This window comes from Eublepharis macularius, chromosome 8, assembly GCF_028583425.1.
Source record: "Eublepharis macularius isolate TG4126 chromosome 8, MPM_Emac_v1.0, whole genome shotgun sequence".
Taxonomy (NCBI): domain Eukaryota; kingdom Metazoa; phylum Chordata; class Lepidosauria; order Squamata; family Eublepharidae; genus Eublepharis; species Eublepharis macularius.
Genome location: NC_072797.1, coordinates 80,604,194 through 80,630,815, shown reverse-complemented (window position 1 = coordinate 80,630,815; position 26,622 = coordinate 80,604,194). Strand labels below are relative to the sequence as shown.

General features: G+C 41.6%; 1 protein-coding gene across 3 annotated transcripts; it reads right to left on the bottom strand.

Annotated features, from left to right (window-relative positions):
- Positions 1-5,865: 5,865 nt before the first annotated feature.
- On the bottom strand, positions 5,866-26,356 carry PRRC1 (proline rich coiled-coil 1). 3 transcript variants are annotated; one of them, XM_054986860.1, is made up of 9 exons: positions 26,168-26,356; positions 23,394-23,510; positions 20,831-21,235; positions 17,849-18,012; positions 13,677-13,779; positions 11,951-12,114; positions 11,154-11,257; positions 9,315-9,417; positions 5,866-8,799 (listed from the first exon to the last, which is right to left on the bottom strand). In XM_054986860.1, the coding sequence occupies exons 2-9, from the start codon at positions 23,488-23,490 to the stop codon at positions 8,590-8,592; spliced, it is 1,350 nt and encodes a 449-aa protein (XP_054842835.1). In that variant the 5' UTR covers positions 23,491-23,510; positions 26,168-26,356; the 3' UTR covers positions 5,866-8,589. The 3 variants fall into 3 exon arrangements, with proteins under 3 accessions (XP_054842835.1, XP_054842836.1, XP_054842834.1); XM_054986861.1 differs by lacking the exon at positions 26,168-26,356 and adding an exon at positions 25,872-25,963; XM_054986859.1 differs by lacking the exon at positions 26,168-26,356 and adding an exon at positions 25,853-25,957.
- Positions 26,357-26,622: the final 266 nt, after the last annotated feature.

The window sequence follows — 26,622 nt, the reverse complement described above, 5'->3', positions numbered from 1 at the left end:
TAGAGAACTCTCAAATAAACAGAAAGGTTTATTTTATTAACAAGAAAGGTTTATTTTATTAACAGGGAAATCAAAGGTAAGCATACAGAAAAACAGACAGTATACACACAACGCTAACTAGGAAAACAGAGAGGAAACGGGAAAGCAGTTTCAGGGGAAGGGTGATACTTACCAGTCTTGAAGAGGAGAAGAGGTCTGCAGAGGCGCAGCAAAATGACGAGTGTTTCACAGACAAAAAGGAGTAGAGGAAGTCCAAACAAGTTTGGGGGGGTGTGGGCGGATCCCAGAACATACACACACTGAGCACATGTCCGGACAGCCCAATTATAGCGCAAAACGTACCCTGGAGCAAAGCTTCCAAAAACAATGGCTTGTCTGAAGGTGGAACAATAAATTGGGAAACTGGTGATATGACTATCTGGGATGGGGTATAGCTAAAATATTTCTTGATGTCCTGGAATGGTAAGTATCAGATGGGAAGGTTATCAGGTTTGCTGAATGGCCTGTTTAGGTTAGATAGGTGAGGGGAAGCATTTATTTATTTATTTATTTATTTATTTGATGTATATCCTGCGCTCCCCACAAGCGGGCTCAGGGCAGTCATAACATCATAAAACCACAGTTTAAAATACAATAAATAACAGTTAAAATCATAAAACAATAAAATCATCATGCAAGGGCACTGATGAAATTTAGGCTGGGAGTTTCCTCAGGAAGCCTCATTATCTCTACTGCTCTCTGGGGTGTGGGGACCACCAGCCAATCATTCCTCTATGACTCATGACATGATAACTTTTCAGTTTCCAGGCCACCTGGCTTCCAAGCTGTCTTACTAGGCAGTGTTTTGTGCTTATGGCACATTGAGGAAAGGGTTTCTCATATTTCATATCCATAAATTGACCTTTTAGTGTAAGCGAGGGACAGGGCCGGATCTAGGGTTGTCAGCGCCCAGGGCAACCCAAGTTTTGCCAGCTGCCTCCTGTCCTGCAAGGCAGGCAAATGGCACGGGCAGCCTCCCAGCCCTCCTGCGCTGCTTTTTGCCTGCCCCACGGGACAGGGGGCATGTGGCAAGCTGGCCATCCCCTGTCCTGTGGGGCAGGCGAATGGTATGGGCGGCCTCTCAGCCCCCCACGCTGCCTTTGGTCTGCTCTGCAGGATAGGGGGGGCGCGGCAAGCCAGCCACCCCCTGTCCTGCGGAGCAGGTGAAAGGCAGCGTGGGGGGCTAGGAGGCCGCCCGCATTGCTGCCCAAGCGCTTCCAGTGGCTGGCAGCTGAGCCCAGCGCCCCCTCCTTGGAGGCACTGGGGACAGACTACCCCCTGCCCCTCCTCGATCTGGCCCTGGTGAAGGATCTGACTGCTGACCAGATCTCATTAGAACTGGCACAGATTTCAAAAGCTAAGCAGGGTCAACTTTGGTTGGTGATTGGATGGGAGACCTCCAAGGAAGACAAGAGTTGCTACCTAGAGGTAGGCAATGGCAAACCACTTTGTCTCTTGTCTTGAAAACCCCAGCAGGGGTTGCCATAAGTCAGCTATGAATTAACAGTACTTTCCATCTAGGGTTACCAGTACCTGGGGCGAGGGAATCCCCTGCTCCTAGCCTCTGCCCCCCCACCTCTCACCTGGCCAGCAGGGAGGGGGCACAGGAATGAGGTTGGTAACTTTGGTGTGTGATCTGTGTTGCATTGGGAATGACGTCATTCCTGGTGCAACTCGGAAGGGTCACACCAGGGGTTAATTCAATAAAAATCATCCCCAAATGCTAAACTTGGGGGCAGTTTTTACTGAATTGGCCTATGGAGCATTCTGTTGCTTTTGTTTTGCACTGAGAATGACAGTCCCCTGCTTTGAGCCCCAAGGGACCTGACAACCCTATTTCCCCCACCAGCATAATAGTCAAGTAATTGAGCTGTGATGTGGCTCATTTGACTCACTACGGCCATGAACTTACCAGGTGGCCTTGAGTAAGCCATTCCTCTCAACCCCAGCTCCCCAGGTGTATTGTGGGGATAATACCACTGACTTTGTTCATTGCTCTGAACGGGCACTCATCCGTCCAGAAGAGTGGTATACCAATGAACTGTTACTAGGTTCTTAGCTGCACTGTATAACCACTGTGATTATTTCCATCTTCCTGAATCTGTAAAACTGCTTTGCCAATCTTCATTGGATTCCTTGAGTTATCCTTATATTGTGGTTATAAACTCCAGTGGGGTCAGCTATTAGTCTGCCGCAGCAAACACAAAAAGGAGTAGAATGGAACCTTAAGGACTTACAGATCTATTGAAGATTACAAAATCTTATGCTTCAATAAAGTTAGTCTTTAATGTGCTATAAGATTCCTTTTTGTGTTTGCCACATCAAGTGGGATGCTCTGCCTGTATCCTGAACCAGATGAAACTACTGATTGAGACTGTGTTGTTGTTGTTTTATAGTTTAGCGTCACTGTGCTAAAGATAAGGACATGGACAACACCTGCTGCAACTGATTTTACTCCACCTTCCCCCTTTAGTAAAATCTGAAAGATTTATACAGTTTAAGAGAAAGCAGGGAATGGTCCTGTTACATTGCTTATTAAATATATCAACCTATTGATTGCATTGATTCACATTGTGTAAAATGTGGACAATGAATAATGTAAATATATACATTAAAAGTATTACAATAAATCCATAAGAATTAGTGAATATAAAGTAGACATTTAAAAATGGAAACTCTCAGAAAGTAGTATTTCATTTTCCCCAGATATTCAGCAACAGATTTAAATGTTGCCACACATAAGAAGAGTTTCAGAGAGAGACTCCAGTGTGAAATGGTTCGGCTGAGATTTATATTCCAATTTGAACTCAGTTTGGACTCAGTAAAGGCTGGGAGTGCCCAGCTCACTACATAAAGGATTCCTCTCCCCCCACCCCCCCTTTACAGGTGCAGAGAATACTCTGTGTGCAGCAGCAGCAGCACCGTTTCAGAGAGGGAAAATGGCTTGCGGGCGGGAGCCATTCCTCCCCCTGTGGTAGGTTTCTGAGCCCAAACAGGCTGTCTTTCATTCCCTGCAGCTATTGTGTAGAAACCTGAATTGGGTCTGGAGGACCTGGACACAACTCTTTAAAAACTTGAACATCTAGCTTGGCCTGAGGACTTTATGCTAAGCAATAATGCCTTGAATTGTCCCAAAATACTATTCTATTTGAGTTCAAACCTTGAAACACTGATGTGATATGTTGATACACTAATTCAGAAGGAAGCTGCCACATTTGAATTGCAATGTCGAAACAATGTTCAAAGGTTTAAATATAGAAGCTTCAAAATGAAAGAGGTGGAAATAAAATGACTCGAGGTATTTAAAACTGGCCAACTGGCAAACATACTCTGCTAAATAAAGAATAAAGGTCTGACAGTCAGTCACTGAGGAAAACAAAACGTGACTGATGGAATAAGTCCATTGTTTTTACTGGCTTTGTTAATTCAGAAGTGACAGATCCTTGGTTTGTTCAAGCTATTGTAAAAACCCTAATGATCTCACTAATCACAGTGTCTTGTTCTTTGTGCAGCAGTTCTACAAAACAATACTTAATAGCTGTTATTCCCCAACAGGTTTCTTTGTGAAATAACCTTTTTAAAAGCTGTCAAACCACAGCAAGTGATATGAAAACAGTTTTTTGAATTTTTCAACTCTTCAGATAAAGGTCTGTTATACTTAAAAGCTGCTGGTACCACTTTACGGTTTAGAAATGTGGGGATAGTACACTGAAAGTTATAACTGCAGGATGACAACAAATAAAATCCAGTGACTTCTACTTGTAATGCCGGCTGCATGCTTGCGAAACCTATATGTGCCTGTGTCACAATAATCAACATTCTAGCTAATTCACTTACAATCATGCGTCCTCTCTTTCTTTCTCCTGAGGTTTCTCCTCAGCCAAACAGACTTCTGGTAATTAGGACTACATCAGCTTGCCTCACTGTCCTCCTTCAAAACGTTATATAATGCTATGCATATCTATATAGTCCAGAAACTCAAACCATTCATTAATATTGCTCTTATTTATATTGTTTATGTGGCAGGGTTGCAGGAGCAGACAAATTGATCAAATCAGGCAAATGATTTTTGTTTCTTTTCAAACAATTCCCATCATATGTCTGTGTAGAATATTCTTAGTGTTAGTTGCTTAGTTTGTACTTTCATGCTTAAAAAATTCATTGCAATAATACTGCCCTCTCCTGGATTACAGAGATGTTAGAATTATCCCATTTAGCACTGCACTTTATACATTTGTGCACGCAGGGTGGCAGGAGCAGAATAAGACCTGGCAGAGTTATTGAGAAGCATTTCTAGTATTCTGTAAAGTTGTAAAAGATTTTCAAACTTTATGTAAGACATTAGTGACATACATGGCATTTCCATTAGGGGTTTGGAATTTGGTAAAAAAATACCAAAGTTTACCTGAGTTGGTAAAATTCAATATTGCTGAATTTAAAAGGGATTACCACATCAGATTCAGCAATACCAAATCCAAGTTTAGTTTGGAATATGTTTATATTCTTTTAGAATTTACTTCCTATTGAACTGTATTTTCCAGGATATTTTGGAGGAATAAATTATATACACTAAAATAGAATCCAATATGAACAAGGATAAAAAGGAAGATTTTTCAGACATTTGGAAATACTAAAAACTAATGATTTGTAATGGAAATGTGTGATTCATAAGAAACATGTTAAAAGGGATTTTCATTTCCTAATCAGCATGTATTTAACCAAAGCTATACCCAACATCTGAAGCATCGTCTGTAATAGGAGTCCAGTGGCACTTCAGAGACCGTGCTTCATTGGTAAGACTATTGTAGACATATGGAAACAATTTTTTCTTATGACACAGCAACATACAGCTATGTCTGCTCTGAAGATTTAATCATCTTTAATAACCACAGCAACCATGAAAGACCAACTACCCGGTAGGAGAGCACAGAATGGGAGGCCAGCTGGCAAAGACACCATCATAAGCCTGCACTCCTGAATCACCTCTGAGTAGTCCCCTCTTGCTAATCCTCTCCCTCTGCTTCAGAGGAACTGAGTGATCTCCATGGGTGGGAGATTTTTATTAGCTAATTTCTGTTTTTTTGCCTTATTTTTGTTCAGCATTTTAGAAGGGCTAAGGGAACCCACAGTACCGCCACCAAAGAGACAGCTATAGTGGTGGGCCTGGCAGCAGAAACAACCCTAACTCCTCTCCTTCCACTTGTCTGCAGTGCCACTGCTGGAGAGTGACAGTGGGGATGGTGGCAGTTCTCTTCCCCTCCATCTGCAGCACTGCCACCAAAAAGGCAGTAATGATAGGGATGCAATGGTTTCCCCTTCTCCCCCACCCGCTGTGCTGCCAGTTTCTCTCCCACACTGAGTGGAGGCAGCGATGGCAGAGCAGGAATATTTTATGGGTACGTTCAGGAATCTAGATCGATAGCCATGATTCTTGGATATACCAGTATTCTGATCTTGATTATTTCTGGAGGTATTCGGAAATAACTGGGGCTGGTATTTTAAAGGTTACAGCAGTTTGTTTTTCTTGCTTTGGAATGTTTCCTGGGCAAAAAAAAAGGGGGGGAGGCAACTCTTATACATGAATGGCATCACATGTTAGAGGCAGATAAGCTGTCTGCCTAATCAAGACGATTCTCTTATTGCCCACAGAAATGATGGCCTTACTGCAGGCAGCTTCAGGGCAAGATTTGAGAGTGTGTATGACTTCTCCTGGTCCTTAGATAGCAGAAATAGCACCAGAGGTGTTTTCAAAATTAAAAAAAATAACTAACCAGTGTGTTTGAGACGGGAAAGATCAGGTGAAATCAGAGGCTGAAAATTTATAAGGTAATTCAACATATAACATTTATGAGGTAAATCAGAACATACATAGATTTCAGTTCTTATGCTCCCCACAGATACTTAAAAGCTTATGTTTTGAGGTTTTTCTTCCCTTGATTTTCCCCAAACGCTCTAATATATTTTCTTTTAGTATTCTTTGTCACTTTTGGAATTAGGAATGCTGGTACTCACTTTCTAGTACCCCACTCCCCTTCTCTCCAAACACCAGTGCTTTCCTTCAGTCTTTAACGGACTCTGAAGGTCACCACAGGCCAGGGATCTCTTCTCTTCAGAGCTACCTCCGTTTGACTGGGTAGGGAAAAATATCCTTTCCTTAGAAGATCTATCCCTTTCTTTGGACTATATGGGAGTCTACACCTACTTCCCAAACCTCCTTGCCAACTTTCCCCCGTTTGCTCTCTCTGTTAAGACTTCATCTCCCAGTCCTTCACACACTAGATGCCACTCTCTGCTAGGACTGAAAACAGACCCTCTTCTCTCCAGCTCATGCTACCCTATCAGATGTCTTGGAGTAGACTGCCACTCAAAGCTCTGATTCTGTAAGAGATTAACTCTTAACAGTCCTGCAGCTGTGTGTGTATAGCACTTCCAGGCTTTGTAAAATGTACTGTCTGTCACAGTGTGCTTTTGGCTGCTCTGGTCTGCCCGAGCCATACCTCTGCCTGCTGCAAGCTGGTTCTGCTGGAATTGTATAGTTCTATTAGGTTTTATTGGCTCTTTTTGCGTTGGGAGGCTTTTAGACCGTGGTTGCTTTTGTGTGTTTGGCTAATGTTCGCTAAAACACTGGCTTTCCTCCCCTTACAGAAAACAATGAAAAGTACCTGGGGATATCTTTCTCAGGGCTCCATAAAACTGGACCCCATAACCCAATCTACTTGAAACTTGGGGGTTCTATAGTGGACAGGCAGCAGCTGCTGTGCTGCAATTTTGGTGTAATTTACATGAGAAATAACCACTTCAGCCCTCCAGAAAGATTCCCCATAGGGAATAATGGACCCAGTTAATTTTGGAATCCCCAACTGGATCTGAAGACCAGACTGGTAGAGAGGGTGGTGATCTTCCTGATAATCAATTTTTAGTGCATACCTCTTCCTTATGCCAAAATAATTCCTCTTTCCAGAAGCAAACAAAGCTCTTAGAATTTAGCTATGGCTGTACTTATGCAATTTTTAAAAAGTCTATTAAAAGTCTACAAAGTCTATTAGAAGGCCCAACAATAAAATCACTATAAAACAAAACAGTTTAAAGAAAAAGAAATTACAATCCTATAGGAACAAAATGTATTTAATCTTGATTTACAATTTTAGCAAATAATGGCAAAATATATTACTTGGAAAAACGATTATTGTAACAGATAGAAATACAAGGAACTGGCTAACAAGAGTATTTTGTATAAAATTACTTTGTGAAGTTGCTATAAAAGATAAAGCTTAGTATCAACGAGGAAGAGCGTATGTAAGGCAGAAGGAGAGAACTTTGTAAAAAATACAAGGATATCAAAATACTCTCTTCCATAAACAGTTTTACAAATCAGAGCAGAATTAGACTGAGACAGAACACAGAATATGAGGTCATATTTGCGGTGGACAAATAATCAACACTTAAAATGGCAAGGGTCTACCACGCTTCAAAAATGTAATTAACTAGATTAATCTGCTGTCAATACTCATGTACCAACAAGAGCCTGTGACAGTTCTTGATCAAGCAGCTACCAGACAAACATGGGTGAATTAATTATACAGAAACTTAAGTCTCACTGTTATCCCATCAATTTCAAAGGTCACTAGCCTAAAAAGATATTTGAGAGCAATTTTTTTTAAAGGTAGCATTTCTTCTTATACCCTGAAGATAGAATAAGCATAAGCTTATTCTGTACTTCAGCCCTAGCATTTAACCTATTCAACAGCAATATAGTAATGCCCAGTATCTTATGACATGTGCCAAAATAATTTAAGAATCGTTATAACAATAGGAGTGGGGATTCATTTCACTGCAGATATTTAATTAACTGGTTTGGGATATGTTCCTTGGCAGAGAAATAAATTTTAAATTCAATTTGCATGATTCTTAACATGCTGGTGCTAAAATAGGTGTCTGTAAAGAGAAACTTCTTGCTGGAAGTCCAATAATCAATGTATACATCTGCATACATCTTGCCAAGTACTGCAAAATACAAGAGATTGGTTATTTTTGCATTCCACACTTATTCTGATTGGGTATTACCATAGCAATAATTACACACTAATACCCTTCTTATAAAACAAACACAATGTATCATCACACATATTTTAGTGTTTAAATGCATCTCATTGATTTTATTTTCATACATAGTGTTCTTTGGCTCTGCTATAAAATGCCTGCTGGTTCTTCCCTATGTTTGGGAAGTTATTTATAGTGCAATCCTATGCAGAGTTGCACCCTTATAAGCCTACTGACTTCAATGGGCTTAGAAAGATGTAACTCGATTTAGGATTGCACTGTTAGTCATGTGAATGGATTGAGAATTTTTCACTTTCATTTTCCAAAGGATACCTTCACTTTTTAAAATGAAACAATTTTTTTTTACAGTTTATATATGTAAAGTACAAAGCTGAGGTGCATCTGTAGAGGACTGCTGAATAGCAGAGGACAAAATAGTTTCTTTCAAAACCTATCTGAGGAATTATTCTTCTTCAATATTCAGAGGGGTTTCCCCCCCCCCACCCTCTTTCAAATGGTCCTCGGTGGCAAACGTTGTTTGTACATTCCTGCTATAGCTTTGGCTGCACTATAGATCATCTGTCGACGGGACATGCCAGTGAATGCAACATGCCAGTCTGTCCTGTTGACATGCAGCAAGTTCCTTTCTAGCACTTCACCCACCGTCACCAGTAATCCTGACCATCTTAGGTTATAATCCTGAGGAGTTAGACTTTGAGCCTGCAAAATAATTTAAGAAGAATAGTATGAGAACAGAAGTAAATACCCTAAGGCTGTAAAGTAGCACAAATTCATCTTTATTTTGGGCATACCAGTGTGGCTGATTTCATCTTCCTGCATTTGATTTCAGTGTAAGTAAGTTAATTCTTATTATTTTAATCCTAAATAAGTTTTTAAAAGGCTATTGCTTCTCATATATTCCAGATATTGATATTAGCTGCTCATAAAAGCCAAATTAAAGTTATCAGATTTGCAAGGCTATTGTACTTCTATTTTCTGAACATTTTAAACAGAGTTTTAATTATTTTTACCCATTATATGTCACCTTTTAAATATTATGTAGATTTACCAAGAGGCCTGTACAGAAATCTCATTCACATTTTGTTTACATACATAATGAAAAAGAATCTGCTAATTTTATGGCAGGAAATACCAGAAGTGCTGCAGAACTCCAAAGTCTTGAGTTCTTGGTTCACAGTTCTTGGAAGATCTCACTCTCTGAAGATTAAACTCACCTGCTGTACATATTCCAGAGGCACTGGTGTTGCTTGTGTAAATGTTTCAAGATGAATACCATGTATTGGGTCCTCTACGATTAGACAACCAATGTCAAACCACCTATAGTGAGAAAGAATCTATGAAATCCTACTGATGTTTAACAACAGACTAACTGGGTGGAATGAGGTAGACTGATAGCTTTGAAAGGCAAGGTAAATGCACTTCTCTAGATTATTCTATTGGAAACCATTTTTAGGGAGTAATCCTAAAATGGTCTACACAGAAGTAAGTCCTATGTTATTAAGTGGTGTAATGATTTTGTGTGTGTTTCTTGAAATGCTTGGTGTGATACAGATGAAGAGTGGGGTTGAAAGAGGCTGGTGAGTGAGTGAGATGATTGGTTGATGACTGAGAGTGTGGGTGGAGTTGAGAAGTGCGACTGCAGTGAAATCTGATTTGACAGTAGCAGTGCTCTAGGGGCGGAGTGAACTGTAGTTTTTAGTTACTGAGCAGAGAGAAAAGGAGCATTCTGGTTTAGACAGGCAAGCTATGGGCAGCCTGAGAGTGTCTTTGTATTTCTGAGAGAGAACATTAATTCTGGTTTAGACTGGCAACCTGTGTGGAAGCCTGAGGGGATTCTCATTCTAGTTCAGTTAGGCAACCTGTGCGGAAGCCTGAACTGTGGGTGTCTGTGAGAGAACATCCATTCTCTGTAAAGCAGGCAAACTGTGTGTGCATCTGTGAGAGAAAGTTTATGTATATTTGAGCAAGAGATTGATCTATTGGAAGCAGGCAAATTGTGTGTGTGCCTGAGAAAGTTAAATATATCTATGTGACTGAGCCTATGTGAGGAAACTTTAAGAACTGATAACTATCTTTGAAATCATCAAGCTTAAGTAATAGTGTGAAACCAATACACTTCTTGTAAAAATAAGCGTTTCTTTTGTTTTTTGTTCATCAGAGTATATGTTATTCCTTTATCCCCTTCCTATCCTCAGGGCCACATAGCCCCACAAAGGAGCCTGACACTTGGGCACATTATTAAAGCAGAAATTTAAATTAACTATTTTGGAATATAATTCCTGCTGGCTGCAATATCCCTTGAGGGTGTAGGAAGAGGGTTACAGGCAAAATCTAACTAGACGACAGAAAGGGGGTCGCAACAAGTGGGCTTAGTTCTAGGAAAGTATCCTTAGGATTGCAGCCTTATAGTGCAATTTTAAGAATACTTTCCTGAGATTAAGTCCCCACTGAATAGACTTCAGTAGGATTCTGATTCTTAAGGCTGCAGTCTCTCATTCCTAAATACTTAGAGGCCAGTAAATCCCACTGAACTCAATGAGACTTATTTCTGAGAATACACTCTTAAAAGCCAGCATTCTAACTCATTATAACATAAAAGACATAACATGTGTACCAGCAAGGAGTTTCACAAAGTAAAGGAACTCTTAACACAGAGATCCAAGAGTTCAGTTCTTAATTAATCTATTGTTAGAGCTTATCCATTTTAAAATCTAGACAAGTGCCCTATTTGGTTTTTTCTGTTAACTCAAACCTTTTGTACTTTTTGAATTAGATCTTGTTCTGTGTCACAAATAAGCCCATGCAATGTGTAAATACCAATCTGTATATCGTAATGTTTAACTATAGGCTAGGCAAACCCTGTCAGATTTAAAGCACCAAGGGAAGTGGTGCAAGATAGCAAAGCAAAAACTACCAGGTATCTGCCACAGGCAGATGACAATTCTTTTTCCTCTCCAGTGTGTAGAATGCTGAGCAGTATCCACTCTTTCTCTGCCCCAGAGATGCAATACAGAGCGTACTTTTATTCTGAGGAACACATTAAAGTGTCTCACTTGTCAGGAAGCAGTTCGGCAATAAAATTTTCAACAGATACAGCAGGCTGTTTCTCGTGAATCACTCCTGTCCTGCGCAAGCTGTCAATTCGTTCTTGTGCTCCCTAAATGAAATGAATACAGTCAGTAAGAATTGGATTGAACATAGCATTGAAGAGATGAAAATTGCCATCAAGGGAAAGGCAATACCAAAGGAAGCTGAAAAGAAAACCAGTGGATTGCATCTAGCACAAGGATCATCCATTGTTTTCCTTTCACCATCACCACCCCCAGGCAGCCATTTCTGATTCTGGGGAAATTTATTCTCAGAATAGCAGGATGTGTGTGGCATAATAGCCATACAGGTCAATGGGATACAACAAAGAGAGAAAAGCGTGCAAAAATCACTTCATTTCTCTTCCACCAGTGGAGCTCCGTTGATAGGAGCACCAAGATAGGTGCTTCTGCAGCCTCCTAACCCCCATGGCTATTAGTCTAGCCTAGGAATAACTTCACCAGGGTTGACGGGGAGGGGAGAGCAGGGAAGATCCATACCTATGAAAACCTTCTGCAGACAAATCGCTGGATCCAACTTCCCCTCTCCCAAAACGAAATAAAAGATGAATTACTTCTGACAGCGCTTTAAAACATTTTGGCACATTTTAAAATCTGGTCATGCTACAAGAGAAGATCTTCTCTAAAAGATGGTGGAAATGATGGAGGTGATTGTGGACCAAAATGGTATTCTTTTTATCACAATGCTCTCAGAATCCTATGAGACATTTTCCTATCAGACTTTTCATACGATGGTTACTCACTTTCAACCCAGCTGCATAGCCAACAGGTTGCGGTGCAATGTTGGACTGTCCGGCTTCTCCTGTAACTGTGGCCATTCCAAAAACTTCTTGAAAAGCATCTCTTACAGCTGCAACTTTGACCTCTTTTGCAGAAGTGACAACAATGTCTAACTCTCCTCCTGATTCTGTAAAAGAATATGCATATTAAAACCATCTCACAGACAGAGACACAGAGCTGAGTCAAGTTCTTCCTGGAAAACTGTGGTCTTTTTTTCTCCCCACAGCAAAACACTCAACAAGTGGATGGAGGACCACAGCACAAATTACTAATGGTGACATCTTTTGAAGAAGAGCCAAATATTTGTGCACCCACTTGATTGCCCCCTCCCCCCACTTTGTGAAAATAAGAGCAAGCATGATCTATCTCCATGGAAGGCACCACATTTAGCCATACCAAATGGAAATCCATCAACCTTGGTATCTAAAGAAGTGAGCTGTGACTCACGAAAGCTCATAACCTACCACAAATTTTGTTAAGTCTTATAGGTGCTACTGGACTCTTGCTCTTTTCTGCAGCCAACACACTGAATTGTTCCCAGAAACAAATAGGTAGCCAGTGAAGCTGCCAAGCCCAAGTGTTATATGATCACACCAGCATAAACCAGCCAGTAATCTACCGACAGTATTCTGTACCAACTGAAGTTTCCAAACAGTTTTCAGGGGCAGCCCCTCATAGCATGCATTACAAGGTTACAGTGGCATGGATCAGCACAGCAAGATCAGAACAATCAACACAGGAGTCACCTGGTGCATTTGTATGTAGTTAATTTATTTTACTGAACTTGTGCCTCTTCGCCATATTTAGTGCTCGAGGCGGTTTACAACATCTATAATAGAAAACAATCCTAACCACTTCCCCAACTTACTTTTCTAAAGAGAGCAGTTGGATCCAATATTACTCCCAAGCTTTTCACTAAGTCAGAGAACTGGGCTGTCACCCAACCAAGTTAGATTGGTTTGTACAACTGGCCTTCCCTACCAGCATCACCTCTGTTGTCCTTGTTCTCTTTTAACCACATGACCACCACTTTCCAGCACTGATTTAGCACCAAGACCACTGTTATTGTGGCTTGGATAAGGAGATGTATAGTTGGGTATCACATGCATACTGGTGACAGCCAACCCCAAGCCTCCAGGATGATCTCCACCAAAGGATGCACCTGAATGTTAAGGGGGATCAGTGAAAGGCTGAATCCTTGAGGGACGCCTCAGGTCGTGTTTCTCTGATATGATCGTCTATCACCAACATTCACCCTTTGAGTTCCAATCATATATACAAAATCTTGTGGCTGTAAAGTCCAATCAACATTTGTTCGCTTGCCTTTTTTTTTTTTGGCAGAAACCTGGAGTAAACTGTGCTGGGTGGCTACGAGTCTCCTAGTCCAAGGAGGTAAGTTCAACGTTTGCCAATTTATTTTAGAGATGCTGACCTCTCCATTCTGTTTTACAGATCAATGAAGATATTAGTGTTGGTTGTCCAGCGCCTTACGCCCAACGAAATGCTAACTCGTAATCTTGTTTTGATGCCCTTTATCTATCTCTGCTCTTTATCAAGAGCATGTCCACATGCTGTAGTTTCCAACCAATCATTTTCAGCAAAGTATGGAGACAGCTACTCACTGCCGACAGCCACTCATACAATTTGGATTTCCAAATACCATAATAGTTCTTGTTAGTCTTCACTTACTGATATAAGGAGCCATGCCAGGATCCAGTGTTGTGATCATGCTCTCTACAGAATGTTTGGTTTTATCAAGTACTGATTTCACCACAGGATTTCCAGCTACACCCTGCAGGAGAAATTCACATGTCATTAAGGCCACTTTGCTATCATGCCATTCTTCACCATTTCTTCTGCAATTCCTTGCATGCAAAGAGGTAACTGAATTAGGAATTGCTGCATCCCTCAGTGATCTATTTACCCTTGGGAAAAGAATGAAATCTAGTTAGTCCTCTAAGGACAGTTAAGTGCAAATAATGCTTAGACTAGAACCTCTCAGTAAGCAGTGTATTGCAGGACTACTTCTCCACAGCTGCAAGATTGTTTCTCCATGCTCACTCACATTTGGAATATGAGCAAGATGTTTTGAAAGAGAGAGTATATATTTGACTACATTCCTGATCAGCAGTAAAATTAACAGGTGACCTACAGCTACTTGTGCTTTACAACATTGCAAGAAAAATCATCTTGCTGTGCATCCAGAAAGTTTCTGTTTCAGGGATTACAGAACAACTGCGTCTCATTATTGGTTTGTTCTGGCTGGGGTGGTGCTGGCTTGGAATGGATCCATTTGGTTTTCTTGTTTCATGAGTTTCAGCCCCTTGCGCATATGTTCGTCTCACATGCACAAACACATGCTCTTCTTTACAAGGGGGTGAAGCTCTGGGGTAGCTGTTTTTGCACACCATCAACTCACTTAGTTTGAGAGCAAGCAACAATGGGTTTCTGTGTTTATGGACTACAAGGAATGGGGAAGGCACATATCAAGGTGAGTGCTGGTCAGCTGCACATGTATGCAAACACTGTCGATCCAATGATTTTCTCCTCAATCACATGAAAACTCACACAACAATGGACCCCAAAGGTGAATGCTGGCAGTCGCTAGGTGCACACCAACGGCAGGAAACAAGCGGGACAAGCATGGCACGCAAACAGGAGAGTGCTGCATTGCCAACCAGCCTGGCACAGTACATCAATTAAAAAAAAAACAAAAAACATTCCTACTTTAGTGACAAAGCCAATAAATGTTACCTTTGAGTCCTGCTGTTATGCCATGTTTCCTTGTGCTTTGTAGTTCCCATGATGAGGGGCGAATCTGTCTCACCCTAATCTGCTTTGCAGCAGCCCGAGACTCCCTTTTTAAACCCGCTGGCTGCCAACCTGTCTTTGCACTGCGTGTAAAAACGCAGAGAAAGGGAGGGCTAGATGTTGGGTTTTCCTTCATGGGAATGGAAGTAGAAAGAGGATGGCCCTCTTCCCCCACCCCTATCTTTTACTAGTAAAAGTGGGAGACTGGACAGGTTGCTGGCTGCCAGTCTCCCTTTCTGACTAAACCGTTAGCCCAGAGTTAAATGAAAAGGAAAAAAGAGAACTCACCAGGAGACAAGCAGAAAGAAAAAAAATCTGACCAGATCGGTCCTTCCACATGGAATACTGATCTGGAAAGACTTTGGAGTGCATGCATGTGCAATGCACACACCTGCTACCTCCCCGTCATTTAATGCTGGGTTAATATTTTAATCAGAGAAGCCCCAAAAGTCTGAAAGCTTTCTGGACCAAATGAAATTCCTCCTGATACTCCTTGACCCACTATCTTTGGAGGGCTTCTTAAGTGACAGTGACTGGCCCTGGTACCATGACACCTAAGTGGACGGCGGCAGCAGAGGCCAATGGATGGTCATGAACCAGCTCTACATGCCTGGGACCTCCTCCTTTAATAATTACTTTTTCTTTCCAATTTTCACCATAATCTAAATAACAGGAGCCTTTGTGGCAGCCGGGGGCTCATACGATGAAGGAGACCCCTCTCTCCTCAAGCCCAAGTGTGTGCACGTGCCCACATGGATGTTGCTAGGCTGGCCTTTCTTTGCATTGTGCGTAAAAGCACAAAGAAATGGATGGCAAAGGCAACACTGGTGCTGATGGCACCATGCTTTCTGCTGCTCCCTTCCCTGGTGCTAAGCAAACCTTTGATCCCTACAAGACACTCAATATCTATGCCATTATTCCATTGCCCAGGAAGCGCTGAAAAAAATGCACTCATGCATACCAGGCACATCCCCTTCTCACCAACGGAGTTAACACTAAGAGTTCTCTCTCCCTTTGGAGCCAATTGGTTGCATGTGCATGCAGACTTGCAGTTAAGGAAAACAAGATGCTGCCAGACAGCCCTGGACTGCCTCTGCAGCCTCTGCAAGGTAAGTATCAAAACAAAACACACACTTTTTGGCAGAGGCAGAGGGGAGTCGTTACAGCTTTGTTTCTCAGATTTGGTTCAGTGTTCCAGAAACTGATTTAATGAGATGAACCACCAAGTTCTGCGTGTGATTTCACTTCATTTTTTGTTATGCACATCCTTAGCCAGGAAGGATACAAATGTCATCAATTTAATTTATTTCTCTCAAGATTCATTGCTACTTTTCAGTTGTATGCATGAGGCTGCAAATTTTGCATACTTAATAATTCATTAAGGGATTGTGTCCCTCTTTCTTTTTGTGATGGAGTGCACCTGATCCCACCTGTAGCCAAAAGCGGAACAGCCCAGTCATAGGTTTGCTACTGTACTGAGAAGTTAGCCAAATACATATTATTAATATAGGTGGGGTGCTGTAATATTCAAAAGGGTGTGCTTATATTTGACCATTTCAATGAAATGCTTTATCCTTTTGTCAAGAAACTGGCCTATTCCTAGCTTATTTCCCAAAGTCTGCTTCCAGCATCTCTTCCTTATCAGGCTTCTAAAGAGAATCCTGGAAAACTTAAAAAAAAAACTCAGAGCAAGCAATTCCCAGAGAGATAAGCTTGGACTTTGTTTGCAGGACCCAGGTGCAATGGGATCATGGGAGTATCAAGGACAATACATTCCATCTCATTACGAATTAGAGCTCAGCAGGGGCCTAGTTGCTTTGACTAAGGGACATGCCACAGCTGCAGAAAGCCAAGTTCACATGTCTTAGAAAACCCCCAATTGGTTCTTAGAATCAGTCCATGTCACAGGCTGATACTGGATAAAAGTAGAGTTCTAAATTACTTGGCCTTTTTATCTTTAATCATCATGCTCTTGGACTGGCATTCAATGTGCATGTCAGCCCTTGGGTATTTTGTCTTTTGTCATCTTGAACCAGTAGCTGGATGAACCAGTAGCTGGACAAAGTTCTGTTCTGTTTGAACTTTGTGGTTGGACTTACAAGGTCTGGACTATTAGGCAGAAAAACTTGCTAAGTAATTTATGTTTTAGTTAACTAGCTTTTCTTGGTTTATTTTCCTGTTTTGCACAATTTCTGTATGTGTAATCTTTTGCACAATTTTTAATAATGTATTAGTCTTACTCTTGTGTTTTTAGGGTTTGGAGTTTCAACCTGAATCCAGATTGGCCTCGCTACCAGCTAACTGTTTTTGTGGAACTCAGACTACAGGTGACCTACCTTGCAGGGCGGACTTCTTGAGTAACACCTGCTACAGCTGAAGACTTTGTTTCCTCAGTCTCTGAGTTTAGGATTAATTAGAGGAAACTGGTGGCAATGTTCTAGGAATGCAAGGTCTCTCCCCCCCACCCCCAAAGCATATTGTTCTTGAAAACTTGACCCTGGGGACCTGGGGTTGATGATATCTTTACATGCTACTAGGCACTGCAAGGTAGATGTGGCAGGTCAGCAAAAGAACAAATGCAGGGAACACTGATGGCACAGAAGAAGAAATGACAAATACTGCAATGTGCAAGAAAGCATGTTTGATCCAGGGGTATACAACTCAAATCACTCTGATGGTCAGTAAGTCAAGAGACCTGTCTTGCTTGGTTAATCCTGGAAAAGCAGTTTTGCTAAAAATGTAACTCAATATCGTATTTGAGAAGTAATGCTAGCATAGTAAAGCCAGTACTTCTCTTTCCCTGGTTGCATTTTCATTGAGTTTAGGTGCTTTATATATGTAGATTACCCTACAAATGTGGATGGGAGCTGCAATCACTTGGGCATTTAGAGTTCCCCTAGATACTAATATTAGGCAGGATACGTGCCACATCCCATGGGAAAGATGTTACACAGATCTGTTCTAATCAGTTACTGCAAATATCTTCACTCATTTCAGTTTGTTTTATAAGAAAGATTTCCATCAGCCGTCAATCATGAAGTGACTCTTACTTTTATGAAGCCCCATAGTCCTCCAGCCGATGTTTCCATGGGCATGCCAGCTACCCTGGGGTCTTCGCGTTCCTCTGGGAAGGTAATTGCGGAGCCGGTTCCAGAGCCAGATGCTAATGATGGTGGAGTGGACGTCTGCTGTGTCACAGAGTTTGCCATGGCACCTGAGAAGCGAAAGTAGAAACAAATACATCATAGTTAATTCTGTTAAAACCTTGGATTCCTTATTGGACAAATTAATCCTACCATTTTCTACTTACTCAGAAACAGTATGTGTTAGGTGGCATTTACTACGTTATAGATAAAACCTGTTATTACTAAAATCCATTTCTACTGCAGAAGATTAATGGAATTAAATTGGGTTGCTCAGGAGCAAAGGCTTTGGAGAATCATATTGACGGAGAACAGACAAATACATGGAAATAATACTAAAGCTATTTATAAAACATTTCAATAAAACAGAATTCATATTTTCAAAGCATGACATTTTTTCGGTGAGAGTATGGTTTTTATTTTGGTGTAGGAGAGGACAGAAAAAAATGTTATGAATGGAACACAAAAACAACATCTGTATTAGAGTGGCAGGATCACTAGAAAAGAATGTAAACACAAATTTAGGAAGACTAAAACAACTTGAAGCTGAAATCTACCACCATTTTTAGTAACTGTTATTTGTAGGATATTACAAATAACATGGATTATGGATTATTTTCTTTCTGAAAGGTTCCCAATTTTCTCATTTTCTCTGGCATCATTCATTCAGGAAAAATTATTTGGAATACTAGCTTTTGCCTTGCTAAAAACACAAAGGCCACTTAAGTCTAAAACGAATAGTGGTATAAATATATGAACTAAGATATTCTTGGGAAAAGGTTAAATTATATGGCACACATTATTTTGCAGTTATTAGTCATGGGATGGAGAAATCCATTTATACTGCAGTTCATTAACTGGACTGGATTTTGACTGTTATTCATCAGCAAAAATTTCAGATGATCAAATTTTAATTGATTGTATGTTAATATAAATTATTTTAATTACTTTTTCATGTAACAGTCATTTATAATAAAAGAGCAACTAAGATCATTCCATTGTGTATGCATTAACATAGCCTACCTACTACTTGGCATGAACACAAATTCTGTAAGGTATGCGAGAAAAATACTGCATACAAAAAGTCCTGTCCCCAAACATAATTTACTTAATATAATTGAACAAGTTTGGCATTACAAGCTGATCTGAATTCAAAATGTATTCATTTATTTCTTCATCAGCAGACTAAGGGTCCCTTAAAGCAACCTCAGTCATGTGGACGCAGCACCATGTGTATTCATTGCATGCTGATAAAAAATACAGGTTTGGCTCCAACAAGTTTTTCACAGACAAAAGTATTTCCACCTATCAAGCACACCTTTCTTGTTGCCCCCTTTCTGCAGCAGCACAAAATGATCCCCCCTCCCAAATCCTGTTGCTAGCTAGGGAAAGGGGATCTAAGCCACAGAATGTAGCACATTATTTCACTTCTTGAGAATCAGCAATTAAACTTTCACTAAAAAGCAATGGCCCTTATGGCTTTAAAGATATGCTGAAAAGTTTACAAGCAATGCTGGTGAAATATCCAAAGCCAGATAACTAGCCAAGATAACTAGGCAGTAGTCAGGGGTAGACATGGGCACGAACAGCATTACGAACAGAAAAAACCCACAAACAGCCCGTTCGTCTGTTCACGAACAAGCCGTTCATGAGGCTCCATTCTAAAAAAACAAGTGATCTTTGCAAGCCACGTTCGTTGCCTTTGTCAGCTGTTCGTCAAGCCAGACAGTCTGGGGCCTTTCAATCAATTCCCCTGGCAACGGCAGGGACTGAACTCTGTCTGAACTCCTTCTGGCTTTCCCCCTTCAAACAACTTCCAGCAGAGAGTCCCGTTTTTGCCACTGTGAAGAGAAAATGATAACAAAGGGGGAGACCCATGCATCATGCCTTTCCCGGGGTGCAATCTCTCTGAAACTTGGGGGGTCTTTGGAGGACAGTGAGGACTATGCCCCCTGCAAATTTGGTGGGTATTGGACGTTGGGAAGGTCAGTTTGTGGGGTGTTTAAAGTGGCAGGAAAGGGCCCTTTAAACTATCAGCTGGCAGGCGGCAGTGGGGAATTCCCCCTGCCACCTGCCAGCTGATAGTTTAAAGGGATCTTTAAGGGACCACAAACAACGAACATGTTTGTGAACAGGGTCAGGTTCGTTACTGTTCATTGTTCGTGGATGGCAACGAACAACGAACAGCTTGTTCGGGGGGGTTCCGTTTGTGCCCATGTCTAGTCAGGGGATGGCGTTCCCCACATAATTCCTTGCCTCTATGAGTAACAATGGAAAAATGATGCACATCACATAATCCAGTTTTTCTTGGCACAGAACTGTTTAGCAAACCCCTTTCAATCAATGTGTATTTTTTCTCCTCCATCACCTAATCCATCACCTTCACATTTAGGTCCAGCTCACATTTAGGTCCAGTTAGGCCCAAGAACATGGATTTTACAAACTGAGGGGTACCTGAAGAACTTCTGTACTGAAATGCCCTTGACCCAGTCAGTCAGCTACAACAAAAGCAGAAAATGGACTACAGTGGTGAAGGGTGCATAAGACCAAGGCTCACTCTTGTAAGATCTAGATGCTGGGGCCATAAGACTCTAGAACTTAATTACATTTGACAAAATGAGTAATTAAAAATTAGCCAACACTTCCTTACAGAGATTTAAGTAAATAAACTGATAAACTGATAGACACTGAGAGATCTCTGTCTTTTGGTGCTACACCTCTGAAGATGCCAGCCACAGCTGCTGGTGAAACGTCAGGAACTACAATGCCAAGACCACGGCAATACAGCCCAGAAAACCCACAACAACCATCGTTCTCCGGCCGTGAAAGCCTTCGACAATACATAAAACTGATAAACTATTTTCAAATTATATTAGAATAGAACTCTACCTGTGACTGGAGGTGCTGAAAATGATGGCATCAGTGGCGTTTGTGGAGCTCGTCCAGCGTGACCTTTGGTAATGTCATAGGTGGAACCAACAGAAAAACCTGAAATGGGGGGACCAGTAGGGGGTGCAGAAAGCGCAAGGCCAGGAGTAGAACTTAATGGTGGTGGTGGTGGTGTGAAGTGGGAAATGGAACTACCAAAAGCTGATGTGATTGGAGGGGTTCCAGAGGGTAGATTATGAATAGTAAGGGGAGTACCAGTTGAAACTGGTGCAGAAGGCACAAAAGGCAGAGGGGCTGGAGATACCATAGATGGAAGTGATGACATTGTGGATTGTAAAGGTGGGGAGAATGTTTGGGGAGGAAAAGATGAGGGAGAAGACAAGTTTGGAGGAGGGAGTGAAGTAGCTGAGCATGAGGAAGAAAAGAGAAAGAAGGCACATTTTCATCAGAATTCTATTAACTTTTCTGCATTATCCAAGTATCTGAAAAGAGAATTTGAAAACTGCAGCAGACTGATGAATGATTCACTGCAATGATCAGCTTAAAGACACATAAATATGTGTTAATGTGCCTGCTAAAGATGCCCCTAATAATTCAAGGCATAATTTGGACAAACAACTTATTTTTAAACTACATTTGAAGCAGTTCTTCAAACCTTTAATTAATTGTGAAGTTTTTATCATAAATTAATCTCTCTCATCCCCAAATAACCAGTGAGCCTGAAAACAAGCAAAGGCTTTTTACCTTAGAGGCATACTGCCATGCATGCTTAGCTCATTCTCTGCAACAATTTTCCTTTACACTTATAAATAACATACTACACAATTTTCCTTTTGGAATGATACTATGGTAACTTGTGCTCTGAGGGGGGAAAGCACATTCACCTTAGACAGTGCCCATTTGAAAGCAAGGTCTTAAATGCATTTTCAAAAATGCTGATGATCCTTAATTTTTTTTAAAAAACTGCCTTCATTTTAGCAATGAGCAGTAACATTTGTTTACATAAACTTACATCAAATAGTAACTTTCCTTAAAGACCCTAAAAAGATAGCTTCATTAGCATTTAGCATTATGTAAATGCAGTTAAACAGGAAACTGTACTGCCATCCTACATGAAAATTGCCCTTTGACAACTTTTAAACACTGGGTGATTTAGTAACTGATAATTAAACACATTTTACTAATTCCAGAGGAATTGATCTCGTATTTTATTTTTTTAAATCCAGATTTTAATGAAAGAAACACCAGAGAGGAAAATGCATTGTCTGTTGTGAAAGGAGACACGCTTCACCTCAAACTCTGGTCTGCAACAAGTTTTGCTAAAGGGTCACTTGCCTTGCAATCCTAAACAGAGCAACACCCTCTAAAGGTGCAATCCTAAGTAGAGTTACATATTGTAAACTTAAAATCAGTGGGTTTAGAAAGGTGTAACTGTGCTTTGGATTGCACCTTTGGAGAGGTGCTTGGTGGTGGACCTTACCACCCACTTCTATTCCCAAGCCCCCCTACCACAGATACTATTCCATTTATCACCCCTTTTCACTCTGTATTGGCAACTGCAGGCTGCTCCCTTCAGGTGATTTACATCTGGCCCAGGGCTGTCAGTCATCCTACATGCTCAGGATTAGGTACCCATTCTAGCAATATTCTTGGTCTCAGATCTGCTCCGAAAAAATCAAGTAGCATCTGTTTCCAAGTGTGTCTTTGTTCTAAGCTTTGGCAAATCTGCCAACTACATCCCCTCTTTAGGGTTAAGTGCTTGGTCATCATAATTTATCTAGAAAATCTGTATTCCGTGGTGGCTCATTTACATGCTTTGCTACCTTCCTTAATAGACCACAGTAATGCATTCTACCTGGATTGCCTTTGAAGAAGGCTTGGAAACTTCTGGAAATCCAGAACACAGTAGTCTTATTGTTAACTAATAGTCTGTGAGGCTGGTACATTATACCATCTTGTTGAAGGTGTTCCACTGGTTTCCAGTAGCTTTTTTGGGCCTTGTTCAAAATGTTGGTTTTGATCCTGAAAGCCCTAAACTGTCTAGATCTAGGATCAGGAAGTCTTATAGAGCCAGTCACTTGAAGTAGGGCTGCCAGCAAGCCTTGAGGAAAATGTCCTGTCGCTTTATTATAGGCTTATTTACCATATTATTTTCCTCCATCTCATGCAAAAGGTTCACCTGCCCATTTCAACAATTAATCCTTTTTGCAAATGACAGGGCATTCTTCTCCAGGCCTGCTGGCAACCCTAGCCCTGAGTACCCAGACTCTGGAACTGACATACGAGGAGCAACACTTTGTCAGTGGTGGAGCACATTCTGCAGAAATCTTTGCAAACGGAAGTCTTTCAACGGTGGTTTTCAGAAAAACAGTCAAAGCAACTGCTTTGGCTGTTTTTTTTTAAACAGTCACATTGTTTCTAATCCATAAAAGCGTGCTTTATAGATATCATTTAAAAATTATAACTATATCGATTGCAACATTTGGTTTTACTGTTATAGACAAACTGCTGAACTTCAAAAAACATGAAGAAGTAAGAACAGTCATTTATAAATCTCTTATACCTAATGAGATGGGGGCTGGGGTGACAGCAGCAGCCCCCACGGTACTTGGTGGAGGGGTTCCGGGTGGAGTGGTCTCTATACCACTCTCCTCCATCATTTTTCTTCAGAGACACACAGCTGAAAGGAAAGAAGAAAATGTGTGGAAGGCAGAAAAAAAATCACAAAACTTCTTCTGTGAAAACAAAACCAAACTGTTATGGCACTGCATGAATCTACGCCTGGAAATGTTAAAAGTTTCAATTTCTACCAATGCTCAGCAGTAAGGAAAGCTCAGTACCCAAAGTACTTCACTCACCCAACTTGCCTCAGGCTGTAGTTTCTACTATGACCCTTACTGTTTTGTAAATAAAAATGGCCCTTAAAGGTTTTTTGTTCGGGGGTAGGGGTGGGAAGAAGGGTGATGTTTGAGAAAATAGCTTCCATCAGTCTAAATACAAGTTCTTTTCATGTCACAGTGAACATGCATACATCCTGCATGTATGTGTGTGTGTTCATCTGTTTGTAATAAAGAGCCAATGTATATTTATTTCACAAATGAAACTGGAGACTAGTACCTAGGTAAATGTATGGTTTCAATCACGTATTCAGGTGTACACACACTGAATGTCTCATGAGAATTACTCAATGCATGATTAAAGAAAAATGAAGTGTACACTGTATATGGATTTGTATGCAAGTTCACTGTAACTTGTGAAATGCTACAGAGAGCAAATGGTTATGGACTATGTATAGTTCATAAAGCTACTCTTCTGTATTATCAACTGCAAAGGTTGCATGCCTCAGTCAGCATGGCCAGCGACAGGAGGGAGGAGGCCTGAAGCCTGACTTGAGAGGATGGCTGAATTATTCACCGGTATGCTGGGACAGGAGCAAAAGTTGTACATTAGAATTTCCCCCTTTAAGAGATATTGTAAAGAAAAAGGGGGTTAAGTTACTGATTATGTCATATGCTTAGAGACATCTGACTCGTAGGTAAGATATTATTTAGAGGAGTGCCTAAGTCTGCACCCAAGTTATAAACCGTAAACTAAGTCAGCTAGAAGGAGGTCTGCATCTTGTCTTTAGAATATTGCTAATTACTTTGCAGGCTCCAGATAAAAGGGAAAGAAATCAAGCACTCACCACTAGCACGATGAAATTCTTTTTTGTTACATTAATGGGCACTATCAATAGAATTTATTATAGTCAGAATAACCTTTGTGACAAAGGCTGCTATAAGCATAATAATGGTGACTCAGTTATACAGTGGTTGCACGTTATTACCTGAAGGAAATTTGAACAAGAGCTCTCATACAGCTCATTCTTTTAACCACTGTGTTACTGTGATGGTTATACAACCCTACCAGTAGATATTGTTGCACATCTGAACATCTGGGTTGTTCTATGGGCCTCACTAAACATAATGGCATCCTTGAGGCAGACACAAGGTCTCTGTCACATTTAGTTTGGCCCTGTATTGGCTCCAGTTGTTCTGTGGAAGTCAACTGTTTCACTACAGTAGCTTTTAAAGATATGTGATGGAGAGCACTTGGAATTCTTTTATTAAAGTTTCTTCCTTAACAAGTGTTTTAGACTACACCAGTTGTTATCAGTCTAGTTTTGTCACAGCAGGCACATGAACACAGGAGTGGGAAACCCATTTCCATAAAAAGCTTTAAAGACAACAGTTCACAATCTTTCCCCCTTTAAATAGAGCATTATTTGCTCAGTTTAATCACATAAATAAATGTTAAGTTAATGGAAATCTATGCACAGGAGGCCACACTGAAGATCCCCAAGACCTAGGCCTGATGGTAGGCATCTCTCATGCACACCAGACAGATATCCTGCATCACTGGACAGGTCACGTGACCTGGAAAAACCATTCTTCCTGAACCCAAACAGGACAAGTATTAAGATTTACAAGGCGTATAAATCCTACCCAGCAAATCGCCCAGTTACTGAGTGAAGGGAATGCTGTGAAATTCCACAGAATGTACCCAGTTCAGTGCAAAGCTGAAATGGAAGGGGGGGGGGAGATTCTAATGGCCAAATAGAAAAGAGTCCGGTAGCACCTTTAAGACTAATCAACTTTACTGTAGCATAAGATTTCGAGAACCACAGTTCTCTTCGTCAGTTTCATGCATCTGATGAAGAGAACTGTGGTTCTCCAAAGCTTATGCTACAGTAAAGTTGGTTAGTCTTAAAGGTGCTACTGGACTCTTTTCTATTTTGCTACTACAGACTAACACGGCTAACTCCTCTGGATCCAATGGCCAAGTAACAGAGGAATGGCTACCTGCGCCTAAAGCTGGGCGTCTACTATGTCGGCGTAGCCCTCTTTTCCGGCCACGTCTCGTCCTTTACAATAGTACTGTCCCAATCAACAACATCGTTTAAACTCCTCCAACACCCTCCCCATCGTCGGGAAGAACTCTCCACAATCGACGAAGAAGGTACTAATTCTGCTCCGAAATTACCTGAGGATGCCACAACTACCTGGGTAACGCGCATCTTCGATGTCGCCATCCGAGTTCTCTCTTGTACAACGGCCTAAAGAGGCCTCTTACTATGCTTCCACGGTCGCAGCACACGAGAACTACATTTCCCATAATGCATCGGAGACGCATGCTACGCACGCGCACATCCGTGTGCCACGTCTCTGCCCCCACTTTCATCCCCAAAGTCTAAAACCCAGCCAAGCAAGCAGATGCGGCCGCGGGTAGCGAAGGGCCTCGACTTGTCGCTTGGCCTTCCCTCTCTAGGCTTCCCGCCAGTCCTTCCTTCTCACTCACCTGGGAAAAACTGCGGCAGTGGCGGAGGAGGGGGCGGTGGCCTTTCAGGCCCGGCAGCGGCGGCGCTCCTTCCCAGTGGCTGACAGCCTGTCTCGATAGTGAGCTCTCGCCGGCTCCAGAATCTAAAATGGCGGGGGCGGGACAAGCCCGGGAAGCGCTTTTGCGGCAGCCCCTTCAGGCTGCCACGTTCGCTGCAGTCGGTGGGGCGGAGTTGCTGGGGGCGGGAAGGTCTCGTCTCTCCGCCCCCCACGCTGGTGTGGGAAGAGCCGGCGGCCACGCAGGCAGAGCGCTCTCCCCTTGTGCTGTCGAGCCAGGCTTGATGGATGGAACGGTGGCACTGGTGTATCCTGCTGTCTTTGGGCTTCTGGCGACTGCCTGGTTCATGTGACAAGTGCTTCATAGGTTTGGCAACCCAACCAGCCCTTGGGGGGGGGGGGCTTGAATGGTGTGACCCC